The following is a 20,000-nucleotide window of genomic DNA, read 5'->3' on the forward strand; positions in this document are numbered from 1 at the left end:
CAATCCCTTACGTCTTATGATAAATTTTCTTTGCCCCTCTCCTCCTCCCCCCCTCTCTCTCTCTATCTCTCTCTCTCTCTCTCTCTCTCTCCCTCCTGTATCCAATCGCACTTACATGCTGTCTCTGTAAACTTTTACAAAAAAGTGTCTTGTTCCGGCCCCCATGCCAATTGGAACGTTATTCCCTCATGTCGGACAAGATATATACCGAACGGACTGTAGTACTACAAACATCCCAGTGGAAACAAAAACAACAATCGGCACTACAATTGCCAACAAACAACACGTCTAGGCTGCATTTTTTATTTAGGGAAAAAGAAGAAGAAAAAGGAGTAGAAGAAGAAGAAGGAGTAGGAGAAGAAGAAAAAGAAAGAAAAAAGAAAAAGAAGAGAAAGAAAAAGAAGAAAAAGAAAATTAAAAAGAAGAAGAAAAAGGAGTAGGAAAAGAAGAAAAAGAAGAGAAAGAAAAAGAAGAAAAAGAAAATGAAAAAAGAAAAGGAAAAAGAAAAGGAAGAAGAGGAAGAGGAAAAAAAAAAAATATGACCTGAAACGGCGAGTCCTCCATTAACTCTAATTCCCGGAATTTCGAAGAGTTACTCCCACCTAAGAGTCGCCTCCTGGTAGCCCAGTGGATACCGCGTCGAACTCGTCACCAGTTGGTCGTGAGTTCGATTCCCGGAACCAGCTGCCTGCTTCTTGCGTTGGTTCCCGACAGCCCTGATCAGACGGGGAGGCGACCCAGATGAGGGAATGTCCAGTTTACAAAACAATGACTCGAAGTCAAATCTTTCAAAATACCCTCATCTAGTTAGGTAAGCGTATGGAATCTAAGATAGCACAAAACAGCGGTACGGGATTGAAAACTAGGACAGAAGCACTAGTAAAACTACAGTCCAAAATAACAACAGTCTCTCTCTTACTCTCCCCCCCTCTCTCTCTCACTCTTTCTCACTCTCTCTTTTCTTTATATGCACATTTCTTTTATTTTGTCCTTCCTCATTCATTATTTTTCTTCCTGTTGTGCTTGCCCTTTTTTTTTTTTCTTTTTCTCTTTTTTCTCCTTTTATTTTATTTTATTTTATTTTGTTTTATTTTATTTTTTGCCAATTAATCCCCCTAAGGGTCGTTGATTCGCGCCACAATCTTCTTCCCCTTTTCCCTTTTTCTTGTCCGATTCCTTTTCTATTTTTCTTTTTTTTTTCGTTCTGTGTCTTGTTTTCACTTCCTTTCGTCTAATCCACGGACGCTGATTCTCGTATTGTTTCGTCCTCTCTACTTTTTTTTTTTTTTTTTTTTTTTTTTACTTCTCCTTTACTACTCTTCCTCTGCTCTTTCTCTTATTTCATTCATTTTCTTTTTCATTCTTATCCTGTTCTTTTCTATCCTTTTTCTAACATTCTTTTCTCAAATTCATTATTCCTACCTTACTACTTTTTTCAGTCTTCTAGGTCGTCCATTCTTCTTGAGTGAAAAAAGAGAATAGAAAACTTCGATGTCACTTTCCAATTTTTTCTTTTCTTGTTTACTGTCCAAACAAACGTATGTACACACACACACGCACACACACGCACACACACACACACACACACACACACACACACACACACACACACACACACACAGTTCTTTTATGTCTTTCAAACCCGCGTATTTTCTCTCTTGTCTTCCTTTCTATTTTATACGTGTTCATTTGACTTGTATCTATTCTAGATTAAGAAAATATTAGTTGAAATCTTAGAACTCCAGCAGTCGCTAGTTTGATTCTAGGCCTTGGAATTTGCGTTCTAGTATAATCCGCCTGACTCAGACCCATCCTTGGAGCAGTCTGGAGTTGATTATTCAACTCGAGTCCCCATGGAATGCTTTCACTGTGGCCTCGATTTCAAGGGAATCAACCCACGCTGTGTGGTTCAATACAGAGAAAAACTCTTGTGTCTCTCCCCCACTTCCTCCATTTCCTTCACTTCCTTCACCTATTTCTTTTCTTTGTTCCTTTTATTCCTCACGCTTTATCCTCTCTTCATTTCCTTAATCCCCTCCACTTCTGTCCTTTACCCACTTCCTTAATTTCTTTTACTTCCTTCACCTTTTTTGCTTCTTTTATTCCTCACACATTTTCCTCCCTTCATTTTCTTCACTTCCTTTATTTCTTTGACTTATTTCATTTCCTTCACTCCTTCATTTCCTTAATCCCCTCCACTTCTGTCCTTTACCCACTTCCTTAATTTCTTTTACTTCCTTCACCTTTTTCGTTTCTTTTATTCCTCACGTATTTGTCTCCCTTCATTTTCTTCACTTCCTTTATTTCTTTGACTTGTTTCATTTCCTTCACTCCTTCATTTCCTCAATCCCCTCCACTTCTGTCCTTTACCCACTTCCTTAATTTCTTTTACTCCCTTCACCTGTTTCGTTACCTGTATTCCTCACGTATCCTCTCTTCATTTTCTTCACTTCCTTTATTTCTTTCGCTTCTTTCATTTCCTTCTCTCCTTCATTTCCTTAATCTCCTGGATTTCTATCCCTCCCCCAGTTCCTTCATTTCCTTCACTTCCTTCACCTATCTATTTTCTTTTGTGTCTTTTATTCCTCACGCATTTTCCTCTCTTCATTTTCTTCACTTCCTTTATTTCTTTCATTTCCTTCACTCCTTCATTTCTTTAATCCCCTAGAAGACTTTCATTTCCTTCCCTTCTTTTCTTTCGTTCACTCCATTTGTTCTCTTTAGGTTCCTCTTCTCAGTTCACTTTCTTCTCTTCTGTCTTCATCGGATTTAGTCTCTTTTAATTTATTATCCTACTTCCTCTCTTCCTTCTCTTCTTCTACTTCCTTTCCCCTCTTTCTAATTATCATTCCTCCCTACCTCCTTCCTTCCTCTTTTCATCTTTTATTCTTCTTACTTTCTTCCTTCTCTTCATCTCCTCTCTTCCTAATTATCATTCCTCCCTACCTCCTTCCTTCCTCATTTCATCTTTTATTCTTCTTCCTTTCTTCCTTCTCTTCATCTCCTCTCTTCCTAATTATCATTCCTCCCTACCTCCTTCCTTCCTCACTTCATCTTTCATTCTACTTCCTTTCTTCCTTCTCTTCATCTCCTCTCTTTCTAATTATCATTCCTCCCTACCTCCTTCCTTCCTCTTTTCATCTTTTATTCTTCTTCCTTTCTTCCTTCTCTTCATCTCCTCTCTTCCTAATTATCATTCCTCCCTACCTCCTTCCTCATTTCATCTTTTATTCTTCTTCCTTTCTTCCTTCTCTTCATCTCCTCTCTTCCTAATTATCATTCCTCCCTACCTCCTTCCTTCCTCACTTCATCTTTAATTCTTCTTCCTTTCTTCCTTCTCTTCATCTCTTCTCTTCCTAATTATCATTCCTCCCTACCTCCTTCCTTCCTCTTTTCATCTTTTATTCTTCTTCCTTATATCCTTGCTTCCACCGCTCTCTTCCATTCATCCACATCTCCCCGTCTCACTCCTCTCCTTCCATCCCAATCCTTCAAACCCGACTCCCCATCTCTCTCCCCAATTCCACTTTCTTCCTTCCCTCCTTACTTCCTTCCCTCCATCTCTGCTTTCGCTTCTTCCATCTTACTTTATTTACAGTTTCCGACTTTCTTTTTCTCTTCTTGTAGTCCAGTCTCGCCTCATCTGCTCTTTCCATTCTTCCTCTTCCTCTATCTCTCTCTCCTTATTCTCATCTTCTTCATTTGCTCTCTTTCAGATCACTCTTTTACTTCCCTCCTCCTCCTCCTCCTCCTCCTCCTCCTCCTCCTCCTCATTCTTTACCGATTTCTGGTCGTCCAACTTCTCCTCCATCGCCTTCTACTCCTCCTCCTCCACCTAATCCTACTCCTTCTCCTTCTCCTCCTCTTCTTCTTTCTCCTCCTACTTCTCCATTTCTTATTTCCACTTTCTTCTCTTTCTCTTTCTCCTCGTTCCTTTGTTCTTCTTCCTCCTCCTCCTCCTCCTCCTCCTCTTTCCTTCCTTTCTTTCCCGGCCCTTTCCTCTTTCTCTTCAAACTTTTTTCTTCCCTTCTCCCCCTCCTTCTCCCCTTCTCCCCTCCTTCTCCCCTTCTCCCCCTCCTTCTCACCTTCTCCCCCTCCTTCTCACCTTCTCCCCCTCCTCTACCCACCTACCCTCCCCCCCACCCACCCACACACACTCAGGAGGTGACTAAGGCCCTTCCTATTGTCTTCCTATTGATTGCTACAACGTCGAAGAACACCTGGCCACTCGTACAGGAAGAGAGGGAGGGAGGGAGGGGAGGGTAGGTGGAGGGGAGGGTAGGTGGAGGAGGAAGAAGAGGAGGAGGAAGAGGAAGAAGAGTAGGAGGAGGGGAGGGTAGGTGGAGTGGGTGGAGCGAAGAAGAAGGGAAGTTTGGAGAGGAAGGACAAGGTAGTGGGAGGAAGGAAGTGGAGGGAGGAGGTGGAGGACGGATGAAAGGGTAGGGGAGAATGGAGGAACGTGAGGAGGGACCTAGGGAAGAGGGAATAGTGGAGTGAGGGAAGAAAGAAGGGAGGAGGGAGGAGGGAGGGGAGGGAGTAAACGAACGAAGATAGAAAGGAGGATAGTAGAAGGAGGTTGGAGAGAAGATGGAAGAGGAAGGGAAGTAAGGTCGTAGGACATGAAGGAGGAAGGAAGTAAGGGGAAGGAGGAAGGATCTAAGGAAGGAAGGAGGGGGGAAGGAGCGAAGTGTGGAGGGCTTAGGGGAAGGAAGTAGGTTAAAGAAAAAGGAGGAAGAAGAGGAGGAGGAGGAAGAGGAGGAGGAGAAGGAGAAGGAAGAGGAGGAAGGCAACAGGGAGAAATTCTAGAAAGGAAAAAGTACAGAAAGAATAACAAAGACGCCTAGAAGGAAGAGGAAAAAGGAGAAAAAGGGGAGGAAAATAAAGGACAAGAATAAGGACAACAAGCAGAGGAAAAAGGGAAGGATGAAGAGGAAAGAAATACAGAAAGTAAGGAATATGAAAAAATAGAGGAGGAAGAAGAGGAGGAGGAAGAGGAGGAGGAGGAAGAGGAGGAGGAAGAGGAAGAAGAGGAGGGGGAAGAAGAGGAGGAGGAAGAAGAGGAGGAAGAGGAAGAAGAGGAAGAGGGAGAAGAGGAGGAGGAAGAAGAGGAGGAAGAGGAAGAAGAGGAGGAAGAAGAAGAGGAGGAGGAGGAAGAGGAGGAGGAAGAAGAGGAGGAGGAAGAAGAGAAGGAGGAAGAAGAGGCGGGAGAAATGAAAGAGGAAGAAGAGGAGGAAGAAGAGAAGGAGGAAGAAGAGGAGGCGGGAGAAGTGGAGGAGGAAGAAGAGTAGGAGGAAGAAGAGGGGGAGGAAGAAGAGGAAGAAGAGGAGGAGGAAGAAGCAAATCGTGAGTAGTGGAAGAGAGTAGGTGGAACGGGAAAGGAGAGAGAAACGGAGAAGGAACTGGATGTGGATTAGTCGGAAGAGGCACCAAGTCTCAAAGATGAATAAAACCGTTTATTGTTTAGCAAAATAAGGTCGTTAAGGTGTGCGCAGAGCTTCAATGGGTTAGAGAAAGAGGCGACGGATGAATAGTCGAGACAAGGAGAAATGAGAAAGAAAAAGGGAGGAATTGAGAAATGAGGGGGAGGAAGAAGAGGAGGAGGAAGAGGAGGAGGAAGAGGAGGAAGAAGAGGAGGAGGAAGAAGAGGAGGAGGAAGAAGAGGAGGAGAAAGAAGAGGAAAAAGGAGGAAAAAGAAGAGGAGGAAGAAGAGGAGGAGGAAGAAGAGGGGGAGGAAGAAGAGGAGGAAGAAGAGGGAGAGGAAGAAGAGGGGGAGGAAGAAGAGGGGGAGGAAGAAGAGGGGGAGGAAGAAGAGGGGGAGGAAGAAGAGGAGGAAGAAGAAGAGGAGGAAGAAGAGGAGAAATAAAGCGAGGAATTAGGTAACTGAAAAATAGAGTTGGGAAGATAGAAAACGAAAAGAAGAATAGAAAAATGGACAAACGGAATGGAAAAATGAGGGAAATAGAGAAATAGAAAGAGAGAAATAGAGGAGAGAAATAAATATGAAGAAACAGAGATATATGAAATGAAAAATAAAAAAAAATGGAAGAATGAATAATATAGAAATAAAGAAACGAGGGACAAAAATTGGAGAAATGAAGAAATGAGAAAAGAAAGAGTAGAAACAGAGAAAGAAATGAGCGTGGAGAAATGAGAGGCAAAATATGGAAAAAGAGGAAAATATAGAAATAAAATAAATAAATGAGATATAAAAAATGAAAATATGGAAGTGGGAATTAAGAAAGAAACGAGAAAAAATAAAGTTGAGAAATGATGAAATGAGTAACAAGAATGAAGAGATAGATGATTGAGAAAAAATGAGAGAAATGGAGGAATGAGAGAGAGAAAAAAGAGGAGAAATGAAGGAATTGAGAGAGAGAAAAAAAGGAGAAATGGAGAGACATGAAGGAATTGAGAGAAAAAAGAGGAGAAATGGAGAGAAATAAAGGAATGAGAGAAAAAAAGAGGAGAAATATGAGAGAAATGAAGGAATGAGAGAGAGAAAAAAGAGGAGAAACGGAAAGAAATGAAGGAATGAGAGAGAAAACAAAGAGGAGAAATGGAGAGAAATGAAGGAATGAGAGAGAGAAAAAAGAGGAGAAATGGAGAGAAATGAAGGAATGAGAGAGAAAAAAAAGAGAAATTGAGAGAAATGAAGAAATGAGAGAGAAAAAAGAGGAGAAATGAAGAGAAATGAAGGAATGAGAAAGAGAAAAAAGAGGAGGAATGGAGAGAAATGAAGGAAAGAGAAAAAAGAGGAGAAATGGAGAGAAATGAAGGAATGAGAGAGAGAAAAAAGAGGAGAAATGGAGAGAAATGAAGGAATGAGAGAGAGAAAAAAGAGGAGAAATGGTGAGAAATGAAGGAATGAGAGAGAGAAAAAAGAGGAGAAACGGAGAGAAATGAGAGAGAGAAAAGAGGAGAAATGAAGAGAAATGAAGGTGAGCACAAACAATGATGGAAGGGGTTACAGAAGATAAGCTGATAACGACCTGATGCAGGAAAGGTATTGGTGATAAAGACGTATCTGTTGGCGGAATGTATAAAAAGGTTATCACACTGGGCAATTTTTCCTCCGACATCCTACATCCAACCTCCATTTCAGTAACTACAATATGATTTCGCTTACAGAGATCTTAACTTTTCTAAAAACGTTTTTACCAGTATGTCTAACATTCATATAGGTTTACAATCACGTAGTACATCATTCAGCTTTACTATATATATGACGGAAAGATAATTTGATATTTGGAGATTTGAGAAATTAAATTTTGTAACCGAAGTCGTTTTTACTCGAACGAACTCTCAACTGTCGGCGCTGGTGAAGCCCGTGGAAGCCCAATGTGATAACCCTTTAATGGAGGCGTGACTGTCGGAGTTGAGGCTGATGGAAAGTTGGTCGCTGGGGCAAATGTCATTGTTGGGGTTGTTGGAGAAATGGGGAAGGAAACTGGGTCTTGGACATTGGTGAAGGCGGAACTGTTGGAGAAGTTGTTGGTAAGGACGAAGTGTCTTCTTCACATCGTGATGGAGACTTTCGTTAGATAATAGACCATACCCTCCGATCTCGCCTCTCTTCCTTTGTTTTCACATCATTCGTAATTAGTGCAGGACACATAACGGAAGCTTTCATCATGGCCTCGGTAGGGAAAATCTGACTGTACCATCGGGTTCCACTGTAACACACAGGTAGTTTACCCTAATTGGAGTTCTCTGGACTGATGACATTTCCAAAATTCGGAACCTACGCCATGGGATATGCTGATTCTTCTCTAGAGTATATAGAATCAACCAATATCTATTAATTTGGGGGAAAATATTTCTGGTATCCGAAGAACTCTCTAATGTTCTGATAACCCCACCCCCACCCCCACCCCCCACCCCCAAAAAAAAAACGGTTTGTAATATCAGAAACTTCCGAATTTGAAAGATTCTCAATATAGAATACCTGTACCCTTAAACATTGACTTATAAATACGTACAGACTCGAAAAAGTCCTGTCCTTGCTTTTGGAATTAATTGTACGAAAAAAAAAACTTCACTTGGTGGAAACGAATTACCTTTTAGTGTTCAGATATATTAGTACATAATAAAAGGAATTTCTAATATTGAAATTGTCATATACAACAAATACAACAAGATATGGAGGGCTAGCATAGATGAATTAAGGCATAACTACAGGAATTTGGAGTCGCGATATCTATATACAGTATATTCTTGAATCAAAGATATTTCTGACCAAGATATCTTCGACGTAGAAGTCTTCCAGTAGAGGCTTTTAACAAAGATGACTTTGAAAAACATGTCATCGGCAAAATTGTCTTCGCTTCTTCTTTTATTCCTACACGTGAGTTTCTCATTCCGACAACTCCGCGTATGATTACTCTCACGGCAGACAAAGCCCACGCGCGTGAGAACGTGAGGTTTTGTACTCGTACACATGAACGCGCGTTCCATGCACGATCATGGACACACACACACACTACACACACACACACACACACACACACACACACACACACACACACACACACACGCACACATATGAACCCACACACATACATGTATTGGATTGATAAATGTCTATATTAACATTCGTATGTATATAAGCATTCTATGTACGCATGTGTGTATGTATGCATGTGCATATATGATAACTGGTAGTGACTTGATCTGATAAACAGAGATATTAGCTAACGTGATCTTCCATAAAAAGGCACATCATTCATCAGCTGTTTTCAGACGTGAGACGGTACTTGCAGGCGTTGATGTAAACAAAGTGATACCAAGGCGGTGATCTTACGAAAGGAATCGCTTTGCTGCCACCAAACCCGTCCACTTTTGTCCCACTTCACTGGACCGCAAAGACAGGGATATGTCGCCCGTAAGCCGACGTGGGCGACGCAGCACAGAGAAAAGGCAGACTTCCTGTTGCTGAATTGAAGTACAGTTTCAACTTCTGGCTCATTTGAAATGCTGGGGTAGTATATATCTAGGAACATTCAATGTGCGAGAGATAAGTTCAAACTGTACTTCAATTCAGCAACAGGACGTCTATCTTTGCCTCTGCGCTGCGTCGTTTGTGTCGCCTGTGCCACTTGTGTCACCTGCGTCTCAGTTTGTGCTTAAGCTAACAATCAGGATTCAAACTCGGATCCATTTCGTGCCGAGAGAGAACGAAACCAAGCGTCACAATAGGGCAAGCGACTGTCAGGACTCGAACCCGGGTGTTCTTCGTAGCTGTGAGGTGAGCTCGAAGTATTTCTGAAAATGGATTTCGGAGAAATTATCGCCGTATTCTTAAACATCATTTAGGTATTGTGGGGTACCCTCACCCCACAATTCTGGAAGTATTCATCTTCGTAGATATGAGTCACGTGACTCGTTCATTTATCAAGCTGTTAAAATCTCGTGAAAATGAACCAGGGACACACATTAATTACCCATTTTAATGACCAAGTACCAAATTATAAGACCCCGAAATGATGAACGAGGCAACCCTAAAATTGAAGTAAGATTAAAAGAAAAAAGAAAAAAAAGAAAATGCAGTCCTTACGCCTCGAGTAATGACCATGAAATGATAAGACAAATGTCAGAAGACTATTATGCGGCTTTGATATCTGTGGAATTAAAAAACATTATGACACATTATGACGCATTACGAACTAATCGGGGTCAGCTGAGCATTCTCTGTGCTTTCTTTTTCTCATTTCGCTGAATGGTGATGCCGGTGGATACCGTGTCGAACTCGTGAGCAGGTGGTCGTGAGATCGATTCCCGCGACCCACTACGGGCTATGTGGCGTTGGTTCGCGACAGTGTTGGCTAGGAGGGGAAGTAACCCAACCTCGGGCTAAAAAAAAAAAAAAAAAAAAAAAAAAAATGCAGCTGCGACTGACACGTCTTTTCTCTACTAGGGGTTTCTCACTTCCCACTGCGTGGGAGTGGAATGGTGAGTTTAAGTTGGCTTGTGGATTACACAGGGCATGAGAAGACTCGCTCCCGACGTGGAGTCACGAATAAAGGTAGAGTAGTCAGGGAGTATGAAAAGAGAGTTGATCAAGTCAGGCTGTGATGTGCGATTCACCATTATGGTCTTGGATCACGTGTTGGACTCGTGATCGACAGCTATTTCCCTCCCGGAAGAGATCTCAGAGTTCATATATGACCGATCTACAGGTAATGCTGGGACCTTACATGCACACACACCCAACTCCCCGCCCACGAGTGTTGGAGTAACGACCCACAGCGCAATGATACTGAAATTATTTCAACCTCGGGCTGGATTCAAACCCGGACCGCCGTAGTAACATTCGGGAACTCTACTACTGCGCCACGAATCGTGTGAACTTATTCAAATGCATAGTTGCATACGATGTTGATTCATTATCTCACCCAATTTCTAGTTTTATTGTATCTTCACTATTTCTGGGAAAATTATAGAATTATTATTATCATTATTATTATTATTATTATTTTTTTTTTAATGAGTTATATTTACTAATTTTCATTTTCTTGGTACATCCCCTCGTCGTAATGGATATTTCTTTTAAAATAATTTGTAATGGAATAAATTTCGCTTTTTATTTCTTTAAAGATTCTTGGTTGCTAACCGTCAGGTCCTGATGTTTTATTAACTTGAAGCATTACTACATATATATTTTTAAATATTTTCTTTGGTCATATTTATGAAAGATGGCGGCACACTAGGCATTTCTCGCTAGCATGCTACTTGCTTTTGCTACTTCGTTCGAGTAAAAACGACTTCAGTTACAATATTCTAGACTTCTGTAAGAACATCGCAATAATGTGTCTAGCATTCACATAAGTTTAACTTCTGCTAGTTCGTCGTTCAGTTTCTCACTATATGACGCAAGAGTAATTTGACATTCGGAAATTTGAAAAAAGATCGTATATGTATGTGTAAATTATATGGGTGTATATATATATATATATATATATATATATATATATATATATATATATATATATACATATATATGTTGAAACATTGTGACTGGTTTGCGGATGGTGGAATAAGACACGGGTCTCGGGCTGAGTTTATTCCTGACCGGTTTTGCTTAGAGCTTCTTCAGATTAAACTCTAAGGGAAACCGGTCAGGAATAAACTCGACCCTAGACCCGTGTCTTACTCTTCCACCTTCCTCATATATGTATATATATGTATATGCTAATAAGAACACGGGTACGTGTGTTCACTTATGCAAAGTAGACCACTTGGAAAAAGGAAACTAACGAAGCAGAGCGCTTTCGTATATTACATCTTGCACTGAAGATGTAATATACGAAAGCGCTCTGCTTCGTTAGTTTCTTTTTCCAGGTGTTCTACTTTGCATATATATATATATATATATATATATATATATATATATATATATATATATTTGCGTGCGGTTTTGTGTGTGTATGTGTGTGTGATAGTTTGTGTATCCTATTTGTATTTACCAAAAAGCATTGCACAGGAAAAGAGCGACGCTCGTGCGTGATGTACCGTCATCTCTTTGTTTCAGTTTCTCAAACTCGGCTTTTCAAATCATATATGTTTTTGATTCGACCATTTCCATTTTTTGGGTCATTCCAAAAAGCTGATGCATTTGTACGGAGAACTCTTTCTTGGTATTCTTCTGCCACCGTGTGTGTGTGTGTGTGTGTGTGTGTGTGTGTGTGTGTGTGTGTGTGTGTGTGTGTGTGTGTGTGTGTGTGTGTGTGTGTGTGTGTGTGATTCACCATTGTCTTTAATCAGGTGTTGGACTCGTGATGGACAGTTATTAACTTCCCGGATGAGAGCCCAGAGCTCGTATGACCGATTTTTGAGGTAATACTGTGACCTTATACGTACATACACACCCAACTCCCCGCCCACGAGAGTTGGAGTAACAACCCGCAGCGCAGCGATACTGAAATTATTTCAGCCTTGGGTGGGATTCGAACCCGGACCTCCGTAGTGGCAGCCGGGAACTCTACCAACTGCGCCATATGTGTGTGTGTGTTTGTGTGTTTGCGCGTGTGTGCGTGCACGTATGTACTTGGTAAAATACACATACATATGGATACAACAATCAATAACAAAAACAAGGTTTAACAGCTTTATGGGAAACTTGCATTGTATAAACCCAAAACCACCGGAATACCGTTAGGTCGATGCCGGATTTTCGGTGGATTTTTTTTTTTTTTTTTTTTTTTTTTTTCGCTGACCTCCACCCGATAGCAGCAATGCCGTCAAACGCAGGTGTTGCCTTTTCAACATTTACGAATAGGCAACAGGTGCTTGGGGGAAGGGGGGAAGGGAGGGAGAGGGGGGCGACTGGATAAAAAGGGGTCATTCGCATTTGTTCTATATTAACAGTTACCTCATCCTGGATTCTGCTTTTGTTTGCGTTGGTCAAACAGCTCTCTGCTTTTCCCAGTGATGTTAGACTAATGCGGATATATTTCATACAGGAGAGAGAGAGGGAGAGAGAAAGAGAGAGAGAGAGAGAGAGAGAGAGAGAGAGAGAGAGAGAGAAGGAAAAGAGGTTATGGAATGAGAGAATGTGAAAAGGGAGACAAGAAGATGGTTGTAGAAAATTGTGAGTGAAAAGGGGAAAGGAAAAAGAAGATAAATAGAAGTAAACTGAAGAAAATACAAAACATGTTTTTATACAAGAGGGACAGACAAACCGACATAAAACAGAAGTGGAAATCAACAGATAATCAGACAGAAGCGGAATAAGCCAAGGACTGACGGGAAGAGAGGAAGAAAGGAAAATTGACAGAGAAATAGACACCTAGCCAGCCAGCCGGTCAGACAGGCAAGCAGACAGACATAGACCGGGAGGCAGACAGAGAGAAGACAGAAAAAAACAGACAGGGAGAGGGACAGACAGACATACAGACGAAGGCAGGCAGGTATGCGGTCAACCCCTAGTGCATAATCATTCATAATCAGTCACAGTGCTCACGTTCTCTGGCCCAGAATACTTCGATCTTGAAACCAAAATATTTCGGTCATTTACATGTGATTACCATCAACTTAACTACACAAGTTATGGTCATAATGGCTGAGCGTCTATTCCCAAGCCATGTGCAGTGATTATTTACATCTAGTTAAACGTTCTACTAACATTGTCTTTGTCCAGAAAGTTGGCAGAACTAAATCGAATAAAGTTTTATTTGTAATATTCGAACGTTTACTAGACCAGCAACGAATATTACTTCACTGGAATTAGGATTGCCAAATGACCCCCGAAGGGAAAGTCATAAAATAAAATCTTTCGTTTTATTTGAAAATTTATGGTACGAACAACGCGTATTGGGCTCTCCTCAATTCAGGGTTGCCAACTGTCAGGAACCAGGTGTGTTTAGGAGGATGGCGGGTTTCGCTAAATGTCCATAGTCAAATACAGTTGGGAAAAGCCTTTCATCTGTTGTAATTCATAAGAAACCAAAACGCTTTATCCATGACTTGAATTATTAAATCCATTAACTAGAATAATCTAGTTATGTCCTTAACACTGAAAAATTCATTTTTGAACTTCTTTCCTTTTCTTTTGCTGAAAATATACTGACGTATTTATAATATAGGAAGTTGTAGTTATATAACTGAAGTCCTTTATCCATGAGAATGAAAAATATAGTCCATTTAGAAACTAGAATGAAAATGCATCCAATAACAGCTGATCCAAGTAAACAAAACACTTCATCAATGAGATTGATCTTTCCTCTAACCCATAAACTCATTAGCCACGAATATTACGAACATTTTTTGCTAGAGACTAGATTAATCTAGCCTTAATCCAGAATATTTTAGCTTATCAACCATTCTATCCTCGACACTAAAGCTTTTTATCTAGCCTTAATGTAAAATATTTTAGCTTATCAACCATTCTATCCTCGGCACTAAAGCTTTTTATCCTTTTTGCAGGTGTTTATCTTATCAACCATTCTATCCTCGACACTAAAGCTTTTTATCCTTTTTGCAGGTGTTTATCATGAGCTCCGAGCCGTGGACCCCCACACAACCTACACCTATACCTACCAGTACTTCTACACCACCCCAGACCACGCCTACGCCCATACTCAGGTTGCCGAGACGCCGATCCACCACCACCATCACCACCAGCTTCCCCAGCACCACGAAGAAGTACCCCCAGAGCAGCAGCCTCCTCAACACCAGCAGCAGCCGCAGCATCAACAACCACCACCGCCACCGCCACCACAACAGCAGCAACAGCAGCAGCAGCAGCAGCAGCAGCCGGATCAGTTCGAGTATGAAGACTCGACGGCGGCTCACATCTTCACGCCCGTTCACCTCCGTCCCCTGGAGGAGACAGAGGCCGCGCACGACCTCCTGGAACTGGCGCGCTCCGCCCCCGCTTACTCCTCCGAGACGCCTGCGCCCACACCCGTCAGTGCCTCCCCTGAATCTGCGTCGTGTGCCTACAGCGAGACCAACAGCTACTCGAGCGGAGCCATCAGCTACGAGAGCTATGAAGGTTCGAACAACGTCACACCCGCCACCACGCCGACGCCCTCTCCTGCAGGGTCGAGTGATGCGGAAAACGTGGCGCCGCCGGGGCACCTTGGCCTGGACGACGGCAGATCAAGACCTAAGGTGAGCAGATCATCGTCGGAACCGTTGCAGCGAGGAGGGCGTCAGAAGCCGAGGTACACGTGCTCTGAGTGCGGGAAACACTATGCTACTTCGTCCAATTTGTCACGACACAAGCAAACCCACAGAGCCTTAGACTCCGGCAACGCACGTCGCTGCGATGTCTGCGGCAAGGCGTACGTCTCCGCCCCCGCCCTGGCTATGCACGTCCTCACACACAACTTGAGCCACAAGTGCGGCGTCTGCGGCAAAGCCTTCTCGCGTCCGTGGCTCCTGCAGGGTCACATGCGGAGTCACACTGGTGAGAAGCCGTTCGGGTGCGCCCACTGCGGGAAAGCCTTCGCCGACCGCTCCAACCTTCGAGCACACATGCAGACCCACTCCGCCCTCAAAAACTTCAAGTGCAAGCGCTGCAACAAGTCCTTCGCCCTCAAGTCATACCTCAACAAGCACTACGAATCTGCTTGCTATCGAGACGGGTCCTGCAAGGATTCCTACGATGAGGACGACATGCCGAGCCCTTGAACTTGGTAGCGGCTAGTGCTGCAGGTGGGAGGGTGTCCTTAGTACACTCAAGTCCTCACCTGTTCTTTAAAAAAAAAAGAGAAAAAGTAAAATACTCGAGCTGATCTCATGCCGCTTTAGTTTTTAAACGTAGGTGATTTAGAGGTCGTTGGTGGATTCACGGCGAACCGGAAGAGACCACGGCTTCTCGAAGCTGTGTTGCTCTTTGCGTAAGACAAAAGGTACAACGCGGTGAAGACACCTCTGACACTGTCGAGACCCGATCCACAGGCTCCTTCGAGGTTAAAGGAAACAGAGATGAAAGAAACACTTTGTTTGGGGGGAAACCTGTTCAATTGAGTTGAAAACTGACGCTTTACACTGAGGTAGTCTGGATGTCCATTGAGCTGCTGCTGGTGATGCTGTGGACAGGTCCTTATAATGAATAGGCGTGACAGTAAAAAACTGGATTCTAGGTGATAGATAAGGGTCTTAGCCAGAAAATATTCGACAGAAAATCTCCGAGCGACGAAGGAAGTGCTTTACTCATAAAAAGACATCCATAGTCTTCATAAAAATAGGTTTCTGAAATGCTCACATTTTCCCTTTCAGGTTTGTAAATAGTTGCTAATCTACTCATTCTTTTTTTAGAGTAAGATAACCAGTCTCTACCCTGTCCGTATTCTAAATAGGCTTCACTGATAAGTTTCCCCAACGAGAAGGTACAAGACGACAGTAAGCTTGTGATGCTCAATTTACCAACAAATTCTCTTGGAGCAGTTTTAGATTCCATCATAATCATTGTGTATTTCTAGCTTTGTTCGGGAGACAACTCTGCTGTTGCCTCCTTGATGTCAAGGAAAATGGGAACCATAGACAAACTGAACGAAATTGTATGATTTTTAGATCACTATCCGTTTAAATTTTTAATCTTCGAATAGTGCAGGGAATGTTGGTTACTGATTAAAAAAGTCCTGTTACGTCAAATATTACTACTACTATAAACCCAAAACTTTACAACGTCCGGTGATCATTAAAACTCGACATCAGTCGTTTCCCAATATGCCCCGACACGTGATGAAAATAAAGCGCTCTGTGTATGTTTCTGATCATCTTCTGACAAAGTATTCCACGAGGCGGTATGTTTAAACACAAATTAATGCTTTATGCGCTCGCATTAACCCGGACGCTACCAAGGATTGCCGTGCAGCGGTCTTTGAGATGTAATGTGAACAACTTCAAATCACTAATTTTCATACGGTGACGAGCTTTCTTCCTTCAATACGATGACCAACAGAACCGAGTGACAGATACCTGACGTTTATATTCCAGCTGGCGGAAGGACTCTAGCCGGACGGGGACTTGCCTCCATAGTGACCCAGCGTCCAATCTCTAGCTGGGCTTTAAGCGTCAGTTGGATGTCCCCAAAGACTACAAACGGTGTCGCCGGTTTTAGAGGGAGCCACTGCTGATTTCATTCTGAGAAGGGGAGACTCGTGGACGGGATGGAATGATCTATGGGATACAAACTTCCTGTGATCTTTCTCCGCCCTGAGGCGTCCTGACAACTGAATGAAATAGTCAGCCGTTAGCCATTACGTCGTCACCAGACATTAGTGAACGGAGTCTGCTTGCGTAGCTGAGTGCTAATCAATATCAAATGTCACCAGTGCAAGGGAAATATATAATAACAATAATTATGATACTAATAATGAAAAAGTTGTAATAATATTAATAATAATAACAATAGTAATAATAATAGTAATAATAATAATAATTAATAATATTATTAATGATAATTACAATAATGAAAAAGTGACAAAAAAATAAAGACTAAAATAGCCGCATCCATTGCTCCCAATCCTCTAGTCTTTGCCTAAGCCAGGACGCCAAAAACAAAAAAAAACAAAAGCCGAACGCTTCTTCTCAAATGCCTCTCGAATTGTTCTTGTTTACAAGCGTAGATGCGGTACAGGCTAGTGACGCCATTGGTAGTAGTACTATTTAATTAAAAGGCATGTTTGAAATGTTATTATTAGAAACTAAGCGGCCTAGATCTTAAAATAATGCTAATAATGAATAAAAATACCATTGGATATTTCCTTAGCATAGATAAACAAACCATGGTCAACTCCCATGAGCAATAATATTTAGCAATACATTTTGTTACGTCAGTAATAGACTTGGTAGGTTAGTTAGACTGGGAAAGTAAGAAGTCTTTAAATATGTTGCATTCGTGAACCCTAATACATGGACAGTGCTTGAGTGGCAAAAGATGAAAAGAAGAATCAAAGGGAGATTTCTATATACATACCATCGTCCCACGAAGAAGCAGATGAAGACAAAATTAAAAAAAGAGAAAAAGAGAAAGTTGAACTGTTCCGTTGCGTTGGTTCTCACGAAGAAAGTGAATGTGTGAATACTCACTCTCTCAAGACTTGCATAGTCAGACATTTTACTATTTTACTACCAGTAGCATATAAGAAGCTTTTTATAAACGAACATTTTCACACAACCAGCCAACCAGCTCTTCGACACTGTCCAGCTGCCCCCCACCCCCCCAAATGAAAAAATATATATATATATATAGAAAAAAAGTGGGTAAAAGGACAACATAAGGATATAAAAAAACAGGACATTACCTCCTCCTGAACTCACTGAGTGTCACTCAAGCATATTTCCGTGATTAGGGGCCCTAAAATTATTTTTATACTGAAGGTCCTGAATGTGTTAACCCCCCCCCCTCACACCACCACCCCACCAACCCCCCCACCACCCAACGATACCCTTTATGTTTGTTATTGCTGTAATCCCCCCCCAATCCAGTTTAGGTGTTTTTGATACAAAGATTATTACGTAGTCAAAGTGGATGATGATGATGAAGTCTCTATACAAACTAACGCCTAGTATGTTTTCAACGCCCTGAAAAATATATTTATATATCTATATTTTCACCTTCTTTTTCACTCACACAAAAGTCATATACAAAATACTTTGGGTGTTTACTAAATGAATTTCTAAACACACACACAAAAGAATATACTTTCTTCAGCGACTTTATAATCGAAATATTTGGGTGACATACCCGAGCACAAAACAGGAGTTTTTCCTGAAGCAAATCATTACTTACATACCTATATATACAGTATATATATATATTTCTATATATATATATATATATATATATATATATACATATATATATATATATATGTATATATATATGTATATATATATGTATATATATGTATATATATATATGTATATATATATGTGTATATATGTATATATGTATATATATGTATATATATGTATAATATATATATATACATATATGTATATATATATATGTATATATATGTATATATATACATATATGTATATATATGTATATATATGTATATATATATATGTATATATATGTATAATATATATATATATGTATATATATATATATGTGTGTACTTTTTTATCAGAGAGATATTTCAATGCTTACCAATGATTCTGATTCTCAAAGAGGAATTACACGATAGATTTGCGTCCAAGTGGCTGGATGGTGCAATAAATAAATTAGTGAATTTCTATTCGTATGTAAAAAATATATATATAAATGATACTTCTTACTAAACACATTGAGATAACTTTTTTCGACTTCGTCAAAGCCTCTTTCGATCCTCATATAGTCCCTACTTAAGACTTGCTTTTCCAAACGATCAAACGATAATATATGAAACTTCCCCCCCCCTTTCGTAACGTTAACGTAACATAACGTTCGTAACTCTCAGAAGTTTGAACCAGCTTCCGATTTGTCATTCGGTTTCAAAGAAAAAACAAACAAACAAATAGTAATAACAAAATAACCATTAAATGAAAAAAGAGCACCTTTCAGAAAAAGAAAATGAAAAATCTTCGAGGCGCTTTCGATTACTGTCAAGAAGAAAGATGCAGCAATTCGGATTTTTTTATTTATGTCCTTTGGTTTATTGTAACACCGCCATCATCATCACCATGTTATTTATACGGTTATTATTTATTATGGATTATTGTTGTTCGTAAGACGTTTTCGTTGGGGCTTTTGTTGGCCACACCCCGTTTTCTTTTGACGGTTACAAATACGACTCTTTGCTTACGTTCTCTTGTGGCGACCTTTAGTCATTCATGTCATAGATCATTAGGTCAACATGAGGTGTCGCCATTACAAATCAATGTCATTATCATTCTACATTATCATCATCATCATCACCACCACCACCACCATCACTATCATCACCATGGTCATGATGATGATCATCATAATTATCATCACCACCAGAATCATCATCGTCATCATCATCATCATTATCAGCACCGCTACCAATATCATTATCATCATTTTTGCCTTCATCATCACATTCTCATATTTTATCTACCTTCCATTTCTACTACTACTACCGTCACCATAAACAATAAGACAAATATGCTAAATTAGAAAACTAATCATTGTCAAATCTTACTGACACCATTTTGCTTTTCCCACCTTGCATTGTAATTTTGATTTGCACTTTTTTCATTATGTTTTTTTCAGATTCGTATTTTCATTTCCTCTTTGACTATTTTGTGATTGCTTTCAAAGTTCACTTACGATTTCATGTTTTTCTTTTATTCTGTAATTCAGATTTATGTCTTAAGTCAGTACTATAAAAATTTATAATTTCCAACATCATTTGGTACAAGGCAATGGTAAATGTAATTATTTTCTCTTTCTTCTATGTTAACATAATTTTCCAATGTCTCAAATCTTTATCACACTTTTAAGTCAGCGCTATTCTTCTTATCATTATAATTTATAGGTTATTGTTATTACATGCTTATTCAAATCATTTAATCACATCATAAACATTGTAAAACTA

At 40.5% G+C, this 20,000-nt stretch overlaps 1 protein-coding gene across 1 annotated transcript in view; it reads left to right on the forward strand.

Moving 5' to 3' along the window:
* The window catches only part of LOC143017752 (uncharacterized), a 288,618-nt gene extending 270,830 nt beyond the window's left edge, over positions 1–17,788 (forward strand). Inside the window, exon 2 of the mRNA XM_076172604.1 lies at positions 13,979–17,788. Coding sequence (XP_076028719.1) covers positions 13,979–15,132 — 1,154 coding nt within the window. The 3' untranslated portion in view covers positions 15,133–17,788. The remainder of the gene's footprint in view (positions 1–13,978) is intronic.
* The last annotated feature ends 2,212 nt before the right edge of the window (positions 17,789–20,000 follow it).

The sequence above is a fragment of the Oratosquilla oratoria genome, chromosome 33 (genome assembly GCF_046742065.1).
Source record: "Oratosquilla oratoria isolate Oo_2021 chromosome 33, ASM4674206v1, whole genome shotgun sequence".
In the NCBI taxonomy this organism is placed as follows: Eukaryota; Metazoa; Arthropoda; class Malacostraca; order Stomatopoda; family Squillidae; genus Oratosquilla; species Oratosquilla oratoria.